This window comes from Psittacula echo (assembly GCF_963264785.1).
Source record: "Psittacula echo genome assembly, chromosome: 1".
Taxonomy (NCBI): domain Eukaryota; kingdom Metazoa; phylum Chordata; class Aves; order Psittaciformes; family Psittacidae; genus Psittacula; species Psittacula echo.
The window spans coordinates 96,599,438-96,614,793 of NC_137735.1; the positions used below are offsets into that span (position 1 = coordinate 96,599,438).

At 38.3% G+C, this 15,356-nt stretch overlaps 1 protein-coding gene across 1 annotated transcript in view; it reads right to left on the bottom strand.

Annotated features, from left to right (window-relative positions):
- The window catches only part of FGD4 (FYVE, RhoGEF and PH domain containing 4), a 28,523-nt gene extending 14,956 nt beyond the window's left edge, over positions 1 to 13,567 (bottom strand). Inside the window, exons 1-4 of the mRNA XM_080612526.1 lie at positions 13,461 to 13,567; positions 9,947 to 10,442; positions 2,773 to 2,862; positions 574 to 719 (exon numbers count right to left, since the gene is read on the bottom strand). Of these exons, the coding sequence (XP_080468652.1) occupies positions 574 to 719; positions 2,773 to 2,862; positions 9,947 to 10,442; positions 13,461 to 13,552 (824 nt within the window). The 5' untranslated portion in view covers positions 13,553 to 13,567. The remainder of the gene's footprint in view (positions 1 to 573; positions 720 to 2,772; positions 2,863 to 9,946; positions 10,443 to 13,460) is intronic.
- Between the last annotated feature and the right edge of the window lie 1,789 nt (positions 13,568 to 15,356).

The window sequence follows — 15,356 nt, forward strand, 5'->3', positions numbered from 1 at the left end:
AAAGATAAAAATATTACAGTATCTTTAAATGATCATTGCAGAGTATATTTACACTTTGACTATCCTTGCTTGCTCCAAATAGAAGTCAAGAAAAGCTAGGGGGGAAATGGCCCCAAACTATACCTGACATGGATTTTTATTCCAAATAGGAAACCAAAACACAGAAAAATAAGAATGTATCTCTTATCCTTATTGCAGAAAGTGGTAATGACAAAGGTTACTGTGCTACAAGTGTAGCACAAAAAAAATGTTATTTATCTCAATTTTGTATTCTGTGCAGTGAATTCACCAGGTAGCACATAATTTCAGTCTGAACCCCTAATTCATCAAGGTGTTTCATGAGTAATCTCACTGGCTTCAGTGAGCTACATGTCCTTTATTTGGAGCAAATGATGCAAGTCCTCTACTGAGTCAGATCATAATGAAGAGTGGAAGAGCAGATGTTCTCCTACCCACAGTACTTCCTGGGCTTGGAGCTCTTAACTATGAAGGTACCTTCCCTATCTCAATCCTCTGACAGAGTTTCTACAGACACAGTTTTAGTAGTATATTAACCTGTAAATTGCCTCTTACCATTCTTGCATTCTTTTCTCGAGTTCTGGAAGTAAGAATTTACTGTGGAAGGCGTTTATGGATGAAATGTTAGAAAAGATTTTGTTAATCACTTCAGCTGGAAATGAACCTCTGTTGGCTTCCTCGAGGAGTCTGGAATAGAATACCTGCAATACAAAAAGAGAGCCTCAAACATATCAGCCTACTATCTTTAATCAATGGAAGATCACTTTTTCACCCCTTTTATTCCAACTGAAACAAGATTAATATTTCAATAATACAGACAGGTAACGACAAACTCATTTATTGTCTTTCCCTCACCAGAAGTAAAAGCTTCTCCCCTTACACCACACCTTTTTTTTTGTGAGCCAGGAAAACTCTGCAGGCAGAGCAGACATAAGGGAAGCCAAACTGAAGTAGTGCCATTCTGGATCGACTCCAGGCATCCTGTCTGTTTTGACAGCTAGATCATCTCAGCTTTCCCAGTTTTCTAGTTGTATTTTCCACCCTTGCTTTCTTTTCAGTTAGCATGATCTCTGATCACCATTAGCACAGCCACTCTCCTTATGCTGTATCCCCTCATCCTTTTGAAATCAAAGTAACTGCAAACTATGAGCAGTCTTCAGACATCATTTAAAGCATCAAAGGGGTCATTGTTCCGATTGGACTCTACTATAGTCTCTTTTTAAAAGAGATATTCTTTCCCATCAGTGGGATCTACCTGACTAGATGCAGCTACAAAATGTTTAGAGACATGTGCAGCTGTTAACATGCACATAAAACAGCGTTTATGGGGAGCTCTGGTCCTTCTACCTCCCTTTCCCATGCTTGAATAGACTGCATCTCCCTAGAGACAGCTTCAGGAGTTTGGGTAAAGGCTAGGGAAAGAAGAAAAGAGTCTGAAGACAGGAACTTTGATCATCCCAATTGAGACAGCAGAAATATCTTAAAAGGAAAATATCCATATGCTTTTACATATCTTTTAAAGCGTGCTTGCCATGCTACACCTCCAACAGGACAGTTAGTTAATTTTGACAAGTTACTTTGAAGACCATGAAGATTACATAACTTTTTAAGCAAGTTTAGAAATCTAACAGTCATTTCAAGGTCTCCTGGTTTCCTTTTATTAGCAGCAGTTGAACAGTTTCAGAACTCTGCCCAGTTAATATTTGGAAAACAGGCATAGGAGTGATGCACTTATGATCACTCCAAGGAAAATAACTGTACATTACCCCTCAGAAAAAACTATGCATTAAGTAAACATTTTCCTCTTTATTTTTAAACTTCCCTAAATCAGAGCACTTTTTTCTGCAGTACTTTGTCTTTTAAAACACACAATGTATCCACTCTAGTGTGGATCTGCTAGGTAAATCCACTTTCATGAGGACATCATCCCCAAGCAGTCTGAACAATTGTTGTATCAGTTGAGACTTTTTACTTTCCATCAATCATTTTTACAAGACTTACGTGTTATACCTGAGAAATTTAAGCCGCAATGTCTGAGAGAAATATCATGGAGTAAGACAACGCAAAGCTACAGGCATCCAGGTAAAACTGATGTGTTATGTGAAGAAGTAAACAAGACTTTAAAAGGAAAATACTCAAAACCTACAAACCTCCTCATTTAAGAAATATCAATTTGATTCTGCAGAGCAAAACAATTCAACCCTCGCCCTGCAGGAATTTCCTTGCAGAGTAATTTCTGTTCACTTCAATCAATGTTCAATCAATGAGATTTAGTCTAAATGCATAGTGGGAAAATATAGTGGGAACATAGTTTAGAATGGGCATCTTCTCAGGTTCTTGGGCACTAAAGAAAAACTCCGATTAGGTGGCTTAAGTTTGAAAGATTTAGTAACTTTTTAGTGGGTGCGTGATTTCAGTATCACAAAATGATACCCTTCTCCATTTCACCAGAAGCCAAGAAATGGTCATCCATCCTCTGTTGGAAGGGCTATAGGTATGCTCTACCATTGCTTACAGTGACATGTATACACACAGATCATACTGCATTCATATCCACAAAATGCTTTTAAGAACACTACATTTTTAAAAGAGAAACATAGGCAAAGTTATGTGGCAGGAGCAAATGACTGACTGAAAAAGCCAGCAAAACGTGAAAAACATGCCACCTTTTATGTAATTTAAATACAGACTTACATGTAGCCATTCAAGTGAATTCAAGGCAAGATAATAAACACACATTGAAGAAAAACATACCCCATCTAGGAGGTCAAGTCGACTGACGTAGGCTTTTTCTGTTTGCAGAAGTTCACTGGCAATTTTATGACGTTTTTGCTCATCTGTCTCCTGGAGGAAAGTAAGAAGAGCTCTTAGAATACTGGAGGAAATGTAATTTATTATTTAAAAAAATTGAAAAGACATACGGTTACCTTACAGTCCAAAGAGCAACTGAAATCCAAGTTTCACATTTAGTAATAGACACCCCACTTTGAAAAAAAATACAAACTTTTCAGCAGTTTAATCAATAAATACAGAAGTCAGAGACAGGTAAAAATCAGTCAAAGAGCAGAGCAAAATTCAAAGCCTAAAACTTTTCATATTTCCCTGTTTTTACAGGGATCTTTGCCAAAGCACCACTCAGCAGATCAGCTCACATCCTAGTAATTGAGTACCACTGACCTTTCAGAGCTGGAAGAACTGATTTGCTGAGTAAGAGGGAACAGATGGGATCAGTCGGCGTTCGCCCCCACCCCCATTTCAAAAGTTATTCGAACTGCATGTTCTTTGCATGACAGAATTATTGAAAAATACCATGCAAAATGTTTTGTGTTCATCAATACACTCATTGCTGATTAATTGTTGACTGCAATTAGAGGGATCCTTCACTCTGTCTTTATGGAAGTCACTTCATCTTAGGGAAAGTTTTCACTTTAAAGTCTTTCATTCCACTAAATACGTTTTTGATTCTTCTGTTAAATGGAAACTTAAAATGTTCATTCAAATTTCAATATTAAACTAAACATGTTTGAATATAAAATTTTGAGTTGCTGTGAGAAGTTACTTCAAAAAACCCCTATGAAAGCACAGCCTTCTACAATATTAAAACATTACAGAAATGTCTCAGGCTCACGAGTGTCAAATTCAACAAAACAACACTTCCATTACAAGATTTTTTCTTCCAGATTCAGAAGTGTTCACATCTAACAACATCTGAGTCCTTTCCTAAGTAAACAGCAGTCTTAGCACAGCGCTTATGGGAAAGTGGCAACTTACTAGACAAACCATGGAAAGACTTCATTAAAAAAATAAAGAGGAGAGTTTGAGAGAATCATTTCTGATTTCAAACTGCACACTGCTTTCCACAAGAGTATGATAAACATTTGCAAGTACATTTATAAGCGTGGTTTGCAGAATACTGAAAACTAAAGTACAGTCTTTTCATTTAAGGACTTTGGTGGGGGTTTTTTTCCCCTTTTTCAGTATTCAGTAAGTATTTCAAATCTGAACACATTTCAATTCTAATCTTCAGTATTAACAGTCACACTGCTACATGCCAAGCCTCCTCCCTAAATACAGGCTTTCAACAGTAACTTCAAAGCTGTTCATTAAATCTGTTTAAATCAGCACAGCAACCACAGTAATGTACAGAACAGCATTTTAAGTGCTGTCAAGAGACATTGCAGGGAGCTGGAGAATTAGCTATTAATGGCTACAGCACGCCGTTTAGTGCAGCCATTTACAAGGGATCTCATATGTGGACTAGAGGCACAAAACCATGGGGGCTACTGGTTCCTTGGCTCCCTGAAGCACTGCTATAGAATCAATCTGCAGTTTTCAGAAGATCACTTGAACTAATTAAGAGGGAGAAAAATCACACATAACAGACTCAAAGCTATCACATAAAATGAGCAATTAGAAAAAAAACATTTTTAATCCTCACTCCTAACTCAGAAAAATCCCTTTTACTCTCCCAGTACACTCTGACCCCATCTTTCCCATCCCTCTCAGTATCAACATTTTGCATCTTCCTAACTCTTGAACTGCAGCTTGCTCTGTACATCAACTGCACTGACACAAGAACCTTCTATGTGGGCAAAAAATACACACCATGAATGGGGTGTCTTTTAATCACAGTCTCATGTTCTTATTCAAGCATAAGATCACCCACTTACAGAGTTAGATCAGTGCAAAAATAACACAAAGCTGTATTGCCACTTCTATTTTAGGGAAGTCCTCAGTTTCCCACTCCACCATCTCAAGATTTGCCCACACGTTACATGAGCTTCCAGCTGGGTTTTCTGCTACTAGCCCCAACCTCCTCTCTAGTCGTTCACCCAACTTCAGTGTCTCTAGTATCCTATCTACAGAAAAGCACCTGGTGTCCACAGGGTCAGTCCAGCTTGAAAATAACACATCCCAGGCTATTTTGCTAGTAGTGGCATTCATCTCCTGCGGAGCTTTTCTTGATGGAAGTGGCAGCTGCTTGTCCTGAGCACATGGGGTGAACCGGGACCAGATGGATGAGTGGACACACAGGTCCTGGAGCGCCATGCTACACAGTACAGCATATTTGGTGGAAAAACCCACCAACTGCTCAAAACGAGTGCTGCAGCTGGTATACACGCGCATGTGTGTATATAGAATATGTATATATACATATGATTTTTTTCCTGCTTTCACAGAATTCATCTGCAGCCATCCCAGCTCTGCTGCAGCATACACCACGCTATGCTGCACCTTTACCCACAACTGCCCACCCAGCCCTCCTTGAAGCAGGCATGCAGAAGCAAGCTATGAGCTCAGGACAGGCAGACTCCAAGAAGAGGGTCAACTTTTGCAGATCTGAATTTGGCTGTTCCAAGCAGAAGCAGCAACTCTTACAACATAATTTGGAGGTAAATCCTTAATTATATTTGTGACAGTGAGAATGACAGAGCCATTCGTTATCACAGCTGTTCAACAAAACAGCCTTGAAAAACCTTGTAGAGATAATGGAGGAACATTCTTAAAGAAAAAAAATATTTAAAAAACATGGAAAACATGAAGTTAGTATTCAGCTTTTGAGAACTTCAATGCTTCCCTAAAAAACAACTGTGTCAAATCTAATAATTAATAGTAAAAGGGAATTTTAATACTCAAGTTACAAGTTAAGCTTTATTTTCACAGGATATAACCATAAATCCACACTTCTCTTCACAAGCAGGGTAATCGAAATGAAAGCTATGGAAACATTTTTTTCTGGAAAGTTTTCTATTTCCCTCCTACTATTTCTTTATACTTTTAGTATATTGGTATATTGGTTACCTTGCTTCTAACAAAAAACAGTGAGACAAAAATTTACTGCAAGGTATACTTGGACACATCCTCTATCACTTCATCAAAACTTGTCCATGATTTCAGGGAACATTTCAAACTTCCATGACAATCTGTATCACATGGCAACCCAATGTATAAGCCAAAGAGGAATGGCTATTGTGCTACTTACAAAATGCTCAGATTAGAGGTATATGATTTTAACTGTGGATCAAAATATCAGAAATGAGATAGCAGTAGGTACATCAGGCAGGACTCCAAACTTGTACCTCTATATGGATGCTTACAATAAGTATTTCACCTGGGCCTAGTTATGTATTCTGTATGAAATTGCATGTCCTTAGAATCATTAAATTTCCATGGATGCTCCAGAAATTCCAGCAAGTAATTTTTACTTAAATTGTTCTTGAACTCTAAAATGAAGAAGTAATACGAAAAATGCTGCTGAGAGTATGAACTGTTTGTACCTGTGTTCATATTTCCAAACATTGTTTTTTCCATTGTCCTAAAGTTGCAAAAATTATGCTAACGTAAAGCATCCTTTACATAAACCTCCGTTCCAATATAGCCATAACTTATCGTTCAAACTTTGGTAGGAGCTGTCTCCTACCAAGAAAACAATACCTACTGACATGACAGTGATGTTATATACGATTCAATCCTACTTAGGTGTAGCCCTTGCCCCAAGGGCTTTGCGCTAATATGTTAAGCAACAGAGTGAGAGACGTAGAGTATGAACAAATATCATTCAATCTGTGCTGTGCTTGTTTGTTTGTAATGCTGAGTTTGGTCCAAAGTAACATAGTGAGTTTTTCTTTTCTAAAACCATTAATGTCCTGAATGACGTTCATGTTCACAGCTGCTTCATGACTCAAACAAAAGTTTTCTTCCCTAAGTATTAGGAATATAAATGTAAATTTCCAGGATAACTTAAGATTTCCTTTAATCTCTCAAGTCCTCGTTTCTGAAATCAAGGAAATCACTATATTTTGCAAGACCTGCAGTGCAAATCCTGAATGATACCATCACCTTCTGGCATATTAACTCTATACAACAGCCCATTGCACAAATGATGGGTGAGTTTCTTGCACAGCAACCAAGAAAAACAGTAAAGATCCTGGTATCCCTAAAGAAGCAGCTCTTCTCAAGAGGATTTATGTGTTTATATTGAGTGCTAAAGACACACAGCTTTGTTCAGAATTTACTGTTGCTAAAGATGACCATAAAATTGTAGAACCAGTAGGAATCTGGAAAAACCTCTCAAGTGTTGCAACAGTAAAATGTTTATTGGCAGGAGACCAACTTTGCAATAAAGTTTCAACCTATTTAAATCAGAACTTGACCTTACCTTTAGAAATATACCACATCCATCAGGTTTTGCATCTGAAATATCAGAGCCCACAACATTGCCATTGAAAGAAAACATCGAGCAAGGACTTCACGAAAGATGTGCAATGGATTCTCCTCCATGTGTGGCATGCCTGCAGTCTATATCCCCATTTCCTACCAGTCTCACAACAAACACAGAAGCATTGGTCTGCTTGTCTTCAGCTAGCTCTAGCAGCAGATTTCTCACAAGATGCTACTCAGGAAGTTAACTGGCTGGGATGTTCTCATACCAGTCAGCCTCCGCATTTTCAGCAGACCAAATTTTATGACAGAAGGCGCTTCTGCTGTGAGGCAGGAAACTTTTTACTTCTAATTGTCTTTTTGCTTGTGACACTGGTGGTTTGTGACTTTCAAATTAATTCAGTAAATAAGAGAAATAAAGCATGTCCTGGTCATTTGGGGAAAATGTTTCAGAACATTGCCAAATTTAAGTAATTTTGTCTCAACTTTTCCAGAGCATGCTATAATCTGACTTTAGTCAGATCTACAGTGATAAGAGAGTGGGGGGAAATAGTTGCAAGAGCAACACTATTTCAAAATAAGCTTCCTCTTCCAAGTCTAAAAAGTACTTTTTGCTCTGGTTTTGCACCATTCCCCAATTTAATTCACCACTGCCAGCAGTGGACTTAGTTTATTCCTCCTGTATGTGTATGTGTTTACAAAGATATAGCACCACTTTTCCTCTTCTCTGAATTCGGAAATATGGCATGCAAGAGACAAGATGCTTCGCATTAGTATCAAAATATATATATATGTAAGATGCGTAATTTAAAGTTTGTCTATGACTCACATGCATCTGCTTCTATTGCTTTTACTTAACTGTACCAACACATACTTAATTAAACAGGTCAGAAGAGTGCTCTTAGTCTGTGCAGAGCAACTTCAGCTGGACTGCACCCCAGTTTTAGGATTCTTTTACTTTAGAAAAAGTGGGTGCTTAGCAAAATCACAGACTGTCTAATGCTTCTACTTCTATGTTCCTGCTTGGATGCACAAACAGCTTAAAGCTTTAGCAAACTTTTCCTGTTCCTCTTTACCTTCCTCCTATTACAGACAGCATGACAGCAGATACTTAGACTTCCAGAGGGCTGATTTCAAATTATAGGCTGCATTAATTCAAACTAAATCAGTGCTCCATTTTGTAAATCATATCCCTTAGATCAGTCTGTGGTAGTCCCACTTCTTCATCTCACTAGATTAAAGGGGATGTCCTTGTATCACAAGTAAGTTTGTATCTCAGGAAATACTGCTGTGACTCAGTTCAGTTTTACAGATTCAGCTCTCCACCAATACTGACTTAAGTGTCTTCCTGCATGGGTTTGGATTGTTTGGGTTTTTTACCCTTTAAGCACCAGCAAACAATACGTCTAGTAGCAGTCACACCTCACAATTTTACTCTTGGTCAGTATAGGACAGATCACATGTGCTGATCCCAGCAGCTCAAAGACAGATTTTGAAGAGATTGTTGCCATTAGCATTTGCTCAGTTCCTTCCTGCACTTTACAACAGGACTGCCTCCCATTTCTGCTTTTTCCTGAAAATACTGCCAATCCCTTACTGCGTGACTTGGATTCAAGCTTAACATCATTGCCCACAGAGCATTCAGCATGCCTTTTAGGCACAGAGAGGGGAAACAGGCATTACCAAACAGGAGATAGAAACATGAGAGGTATGGCAGGTTAAAAGTGCCTTGGACTTGTCTTGGACTTGGACCAGTCTTATTTTTAGGTGGGAATCATAACATTCATTCATTACTGGCAAAAGCAACCCCTCAAACAAACAAGAAAACTCACACAACCCATCATCTTCTTGTCAATTCCTAGGATTCTTTACCCTATAATATGTGAGAATTTGAGGTCTACCTTTCCCACACATAGAAATTATCCTCAAATTGTAGGTATGTGACCCCTAGCTAACCAAACTCAAGGGCTTGGAGAGGTCAGTAGTTAACTGATGCAGGTTACTGACAAGCAGAGATGAGCTTTATCAGCACTCAGCTATCTGGCTCTCAGGTGAAGAGGAAGCCAAAAGGGTCCAGCTCAGTACTCCCTTCCTGTCATGCCTTACACAGGGCACAGATGGACCAGAACTGTTAATGGTGTTCACCAGCCACCAATGTTTCAGTATGAGAAGACAAACTGCTTAATCAAACTTTCAGAAGTGGAAATATGCACATTTTTTCAGCAATTAATTTCCCAAGACAGATTTTCTTCCACCCACTTATTTCCCTTAATTATTTAAAGCCTTCCTTACAAGTAAGCTCAAATTCATCATGATCTATGTTCTCCTTACTAACAAGGCATATCATTATTATATTCTGAACCTTGTGTCTCTCTGATACTGAGCACGCTGCCACTGCCTTTTCAGCTTCTACTTGGCAACTACCCTAGGTTAAGAATTCACACAGTAGTTCTGCCTAAGCCCTCTCACTGTAGTTTACTACACATGGAATTTTGGTTTATAGGCACCATTAAAATGTCCCTTGTAGTCTGGCACAGCTGAAGCATAGTGATAAACATGTACACCTGTTTCAGTTGGACCTTTTTTTAAAAACCTCAGATAACTAATGGGGAAGGCAAATAAAGTTTTTATTTCCTGTCTTTTTTTTTCAGAGGAAAAATAACCAAAAGATTTTGCTCTTGGAAGCTTATTTTTTGTAAATAAAAACCTAGAGAAAATACACACAGTGGTAATACAGCAAGAACAAAAGATTTTTTTTTCTTGTTACCTTTGTTTCTACAGGTTGATCTTGCTTACTGGTTTCCTCAATTGGTTCTTCTTTCATGTTTGTATTAATTTCTAGAGTTTCATTTTCAGATGGGAGCAGTGCGTCACTGCTTGGAGTCCTGTAGCAGCTGTTCAACATCTGTCCTTCACAGGCAGTTAGACTTTGCAGTGACTCTCTGGAAGTACTTTCTCTTTCCCCATTTATCAAGCTGCTGTTGATGGCATTATCTGGAACCGGGGTGGTCACAGCAGAGCCATGATCTGGTATCCTCCTGTCGTCATCTTCTATCTGGTCTTGTGCTACTACTCCATTGGCTGTGTGTATTTCCGCAACCTGAGTTTTGTCAGTATTACCATTTCCCTGTTTTTGTAGTGGGTGCTTTTGTTTTTGTAGTGGGAGTTTTGGCTGAGGTGCTGGTGTTAACCCATATCTTCCTTGAGATTTAGAAATGTGGAGAACAGAGGAATCTTTCTTCAAATCACTAGGATTTAACGAGCTAAAAACACCAAATAAAACATAGATGAGAGAAAAGCTAAACATGGCGCTATAGAAAATCTTTTATATGGGGACTATGAAAGTTGCACCATATAATGACATCCTCCCAAACCCTTTTTTCTGTGTTAATATTACAAAGTTCAGGCTATCAAGACTGAAACTGCATTATTCCATTAACACACACACACACACACACACACACACACAAACATGCATTTCTTACTGGAAATTCAGAGCGCCATCCATATCAATTCACTATCAATCCTCATATGTCTTGAATCTCCTTTGTAAAATGGAAGGCAGTAAGATCAGCTTCATGTGACAGACAAGTCAACTGAGGCACTGAGACATGAAGCTAAGTGTCCCAGAAGATTATTGGCAGAAATGTAGGAAGACTCACAGTCTCTCAAGTCTCAGTCCAATGCTTAAATTAACAAGCAGCCTGTTCCCTAATTACCCTTTAATTACACAAAATGCATGAAAAACATCCAAGAACATTTAGTATCCCTTTCCTTAGTTCAGCATTCAGGAAGAGCTCTGAATTCTTATCCCATTTCTTCCACCAGTTTTCTTATTTAGCAGTGTCCTTTCAAATTACTGCATGTTTCCTGGCTTTTTTTTTTTTACTTCCATATTTTACCTCTGCTTTAAACGTATTTTATCCCTTGTTCATACCTTTAGCCATCTCTTTCTTCATTTATTTTTGAGATTTTGAATTTTAGGCCAGTGTAAGTGGTAGCCTACTCTGTAAAAGTGCCTGCCTTCAGCATAATTAAAAAAAAAAAAAAAAAAATCATTGGAATCAAACCAGAACCTATACATTTTTGCGTTAAGTACGTTTAACAAGCCATATTCAACTTGCAAAACAATAGCATGACTGACCTCTAACATACTGTTCTAGTACGGACCGCTAATCTTTGAAAAGATGAAGACTACTTATAAACTCTATGTTTACTCCTTACAGGACAGTTATGACAAATATTATAAACCATATTCTGCATACCCATATTCAGAGTTCAAAAAATATCTTACACCAGGTTCATCTGCTTCTGTCATATAAGAAAAAAAATTAGATCAGTTTCCCTTTAGTTATGTAAAGATCATGCCTCTTAAAAAAAATAAGCTTAACTCCAAGACTGAAAAGTGTAAATTAATTCTACTGCCTGCACACAGCAAAGAGGTTTAATTAACTTTCTGCCATACATACATGTTTATGGGCTACACAGACTAAGTTATTGCAATTGACAATCAGTTTGCTGTTCATGAACATGCTATCTAGTCATTTGAGGACCAATTATTTAAAGTGAAGTTCACCTTCACGGAAGACACATTTTGTGAGCTGAGCTCATTTAAAAAACAGGAATTGCTTCCACAGCCACAGCAGGATATTCCAGAACTCAGCATGCTAATTATGGAAGTTTCTCATAAGCAGAGATCACACAGTTGAGGAGAATTGCATCATTGGACACATATGATTGGATGTACTTAATGGATGATGTTAGCCAAAAAGCAATTCAGCTTCCCGTAGTCCCTAAAACAAAACGTCCCTACTTGTAAAAGTCTACAAATAAGGAAGTCTTCCCTGCTTTCTTTATCACTTCCCTTAATTGTGCCATACCAAAGAAGTTCCTGTACAATGCAGCAAGCACGTCAGGAGGAAGAAATGTAGTGCTCACTGGTTCTAAATTCTAAGGATTCTACAGTGTTAAAAAACTTGTGTGAAGCTTTGGAGGAAAACTAGGAAACAAAGTGGTAACAGGACTAGAGACCTGTGCTAGTATTCACAAGACCTCAAGTGCTGCAGTAATTTCTTTTTCCCATATCTGAGCAGCTGACATGACAGAGTGCAATTAAGTCCCTGATTAATGACAGAAGTTTCTTCTAGATGAAGCTCTGAAATTATTTCTATTCCACTAGACAAATGTATTTTTGCAACGCTCAGTTTCTTCTGTATAAAGGACTAAATTTCCCCCATCTTGGGGGGCAGGGGGGAGAGTGGAATTCTTTCAATGAAAGTCTTAATACTCTGGTTCTTTAGAAGGACATGCTCTGTTACACATCATTCATTCATTCCCATAGGGGTCATCCCGTCAGAACATCAGCATCCTGAAGAAACACAAGAAAGCCAAGTCCAAAACCTGCAAGGCTCAACTGTCACTGAACTGTTTCTTGAGCTGTTCCTCTGTCATGGGCTTTCTGGAAAGTCGCTCTCTTTATACAGAGCGGATATATTAGAAACTTCAGTTGCTTTTAAAGCTTGTCACATACAGCTAATTAAAGACACACAAGTAACACTACTTTGTGAAAGCTGAGTTCCCTGTGGCTCATGTTTCCCAAAGCTTCAAATGTTTCCTGTAAGAGGCAGAATCAAAATTCAAGAACACCAAGCTAATCCACCAAAATCACCAAGTACTACAAAGCAGTTTAGAAAATGTATGCCATATCAGTGCGAATAACTTGTACAGTTCACCCTCTTCACATGAATGATCTGAAGAGGTTGAGACAGTATAAAAGAAAACATCCGGTTTTCAGGTTTTGCTATTTACTTCTAAAAGTAAATATTTTTTTCTGCAAGAGCAAAACAATTTAAGATTAGCTCCAATGTTTCATTCTAAAACCAGCAGTTATTTCAAATTGCTGACGCTTTTCCGGATGTTTTAAAATAATGCCCCAAGTTAGTTCATATGGGGTTTTTTGTTTTTGTTGCTTGGTTTTTGGTGGGTTTTGTTTGGATTGGTTTTGGGGAGGGGTTGGTTTGTTTGGACTGGTTTTCGGTTTGGGACTTTTTTTAAGAAAAATTAAGACTAGAATACTATCAGCTTATGAAAAAGCACACCTTGCACAGGCCAAATATACAACTGGCTTACATCATTTCAAAATACATGCAGTTTTGCCATCAACTCCTCTGGCAGGGGTACGTTTGAGCACTATCACAGTACCAATGCTCTTCCTCGCAGGTTTAAGTTCCAATAATGTGCACACAACAGAGTAACAAACCAATTCAAATTCTATCACATACCTGCCTCCCTCAAAACGGTTGATGAGATCTGATACTTTACTGGACTTTTCCTTTGTGACACCAGAAACAGTGGCAGTCGTCTCTTCCTCCATTCTCGGTTTCTGATTTGATAAAGCTTTATGTCTAGGGGTTTGGTATGTAACAGGTGACACCTTCTGCAGATGAATTGGCTTTGGAGGCACTGCAAACAACAACAACAATCAATAACTCATGAACCGTGTCTTTGAACTTTCAGAACACATAGGAGGTTTCTACATAGGAACATACAACAGTAATGGAGAAAAGACGGCCTTGGCTTTATTTAACCTTAGAGTTGCTTTATGAATACAGGGACTTCATATAGGGTTTTCATGCTCTGTCTGGTATCAGGCATCATCTTATATTTCTTGGATAAAAGATGAACCATATGTTACTTTAACAAGCTAGAAAATGCAGGGGAATTTGTGTGTTTAGTGTTTTTTATAGTGTACTGCAGCAAACCCACATATGGCCTCCATAAATGCAGGTTTTATCATAAAAACCAATTAAGCATAATCAAAGGATCTAGTTGTGCTGTGGAGCTCAAGAGAGAGATTTAAATTGCTGCCTCAAAACTCTTGTGCTTTCATTCTCCATCTTCTCCCTCATGACCTCATTAATAATAGTCAGTGGAAAAGGTACTTGCCTTTGACTTTGAGCTTTCTTTACTCAATGAACTTTTGTCTCCTTATACTCCTGAAAACCTGCCCCCCTTGAAAAATATGTTTTATTCTCTTGTTTTTAGCTCATCCCTACCATAAGTCCTTCTAATTAGACTTTTAATGATCAGCCGCTGTTTAATACAGCAGTGACTACAGCATGAAAGACAAGGTGACACATAAAGCAACTGGAATCACAAGTGCTGGGAATCTATACCTTTTACCTTTTTAAGCAACTCTGCAGCATCACTGGGCAGCAAGAGCACTTCACAGACTGGGCCTGAATGTGTTACATTATCAGAGCAGTGCACCTCTGGCTCCACCAAAAAGAGAAACTTAATGGAAAGCTCCTTAATTTCAAAGTATACAACTCCATTCATTCCCACACAAACTCCCAAAACATGTTGTGGGGAGAAGTGAAAGCATTTGATCTGAAATTGAAAAGAAAGACTATATCTGCCCTTTAATAAAAGACAGGCATAAATTGGCAGGAGTCAGGGCTTGGCCACCTCTCCACAGGTACCACAGTCCAGTGTGCCACATGCTCTGTCCCTCCAGTAACTACACAGACCTGCCAGGGAGCAAACATGAAGGGAAAGAGGACAGGAATCAGCATTTGGAATCACTCTTGTGCAACTCGTGTGGTAAAAAAGTAAATACTAATACAGGATACACAATAAATGGATGTGAAAGTCACCCATATTCCTCATATTGCTGGCTTTAGTTTAGCTTACTGACCTTACCCTGAAAAACCTGTGCTCCACAGAAATTAGCTTAAAATACCATCAACTGATATTTGAAAGTGCTCTTCAAAAACTTCTTGCAAATATACTATCACAGACTGTGATAAACTTGAAGAAACACATGATTAAAGATGACTTTCCATCTCTAGCTTGCATTAATTTATAGGAGGCAATATTTATCTGTGCTTTCAATAACCTAATTGCACATAAGTAGGACTGTAGTGATTGCTGTGGTATGAAAAGTACCATATGGGGCTCTGTCAAGAAATGAACGTACTACAAAAAGCTTTAGACTTCAACCATATCAACTACAATGCTGATACATGAAACTATCAGAGGGAGAAGGAAGAGAACTACTGTAGATCAGATGTTTTTACTATGTATATCTTTGGTTCTTTTAAGATTGATCTTATATTTAACACAAGCAAAAAAGCAAGTTTGAGGAAGGATGCAGTGCAGAAAGGATGACTTAAAAG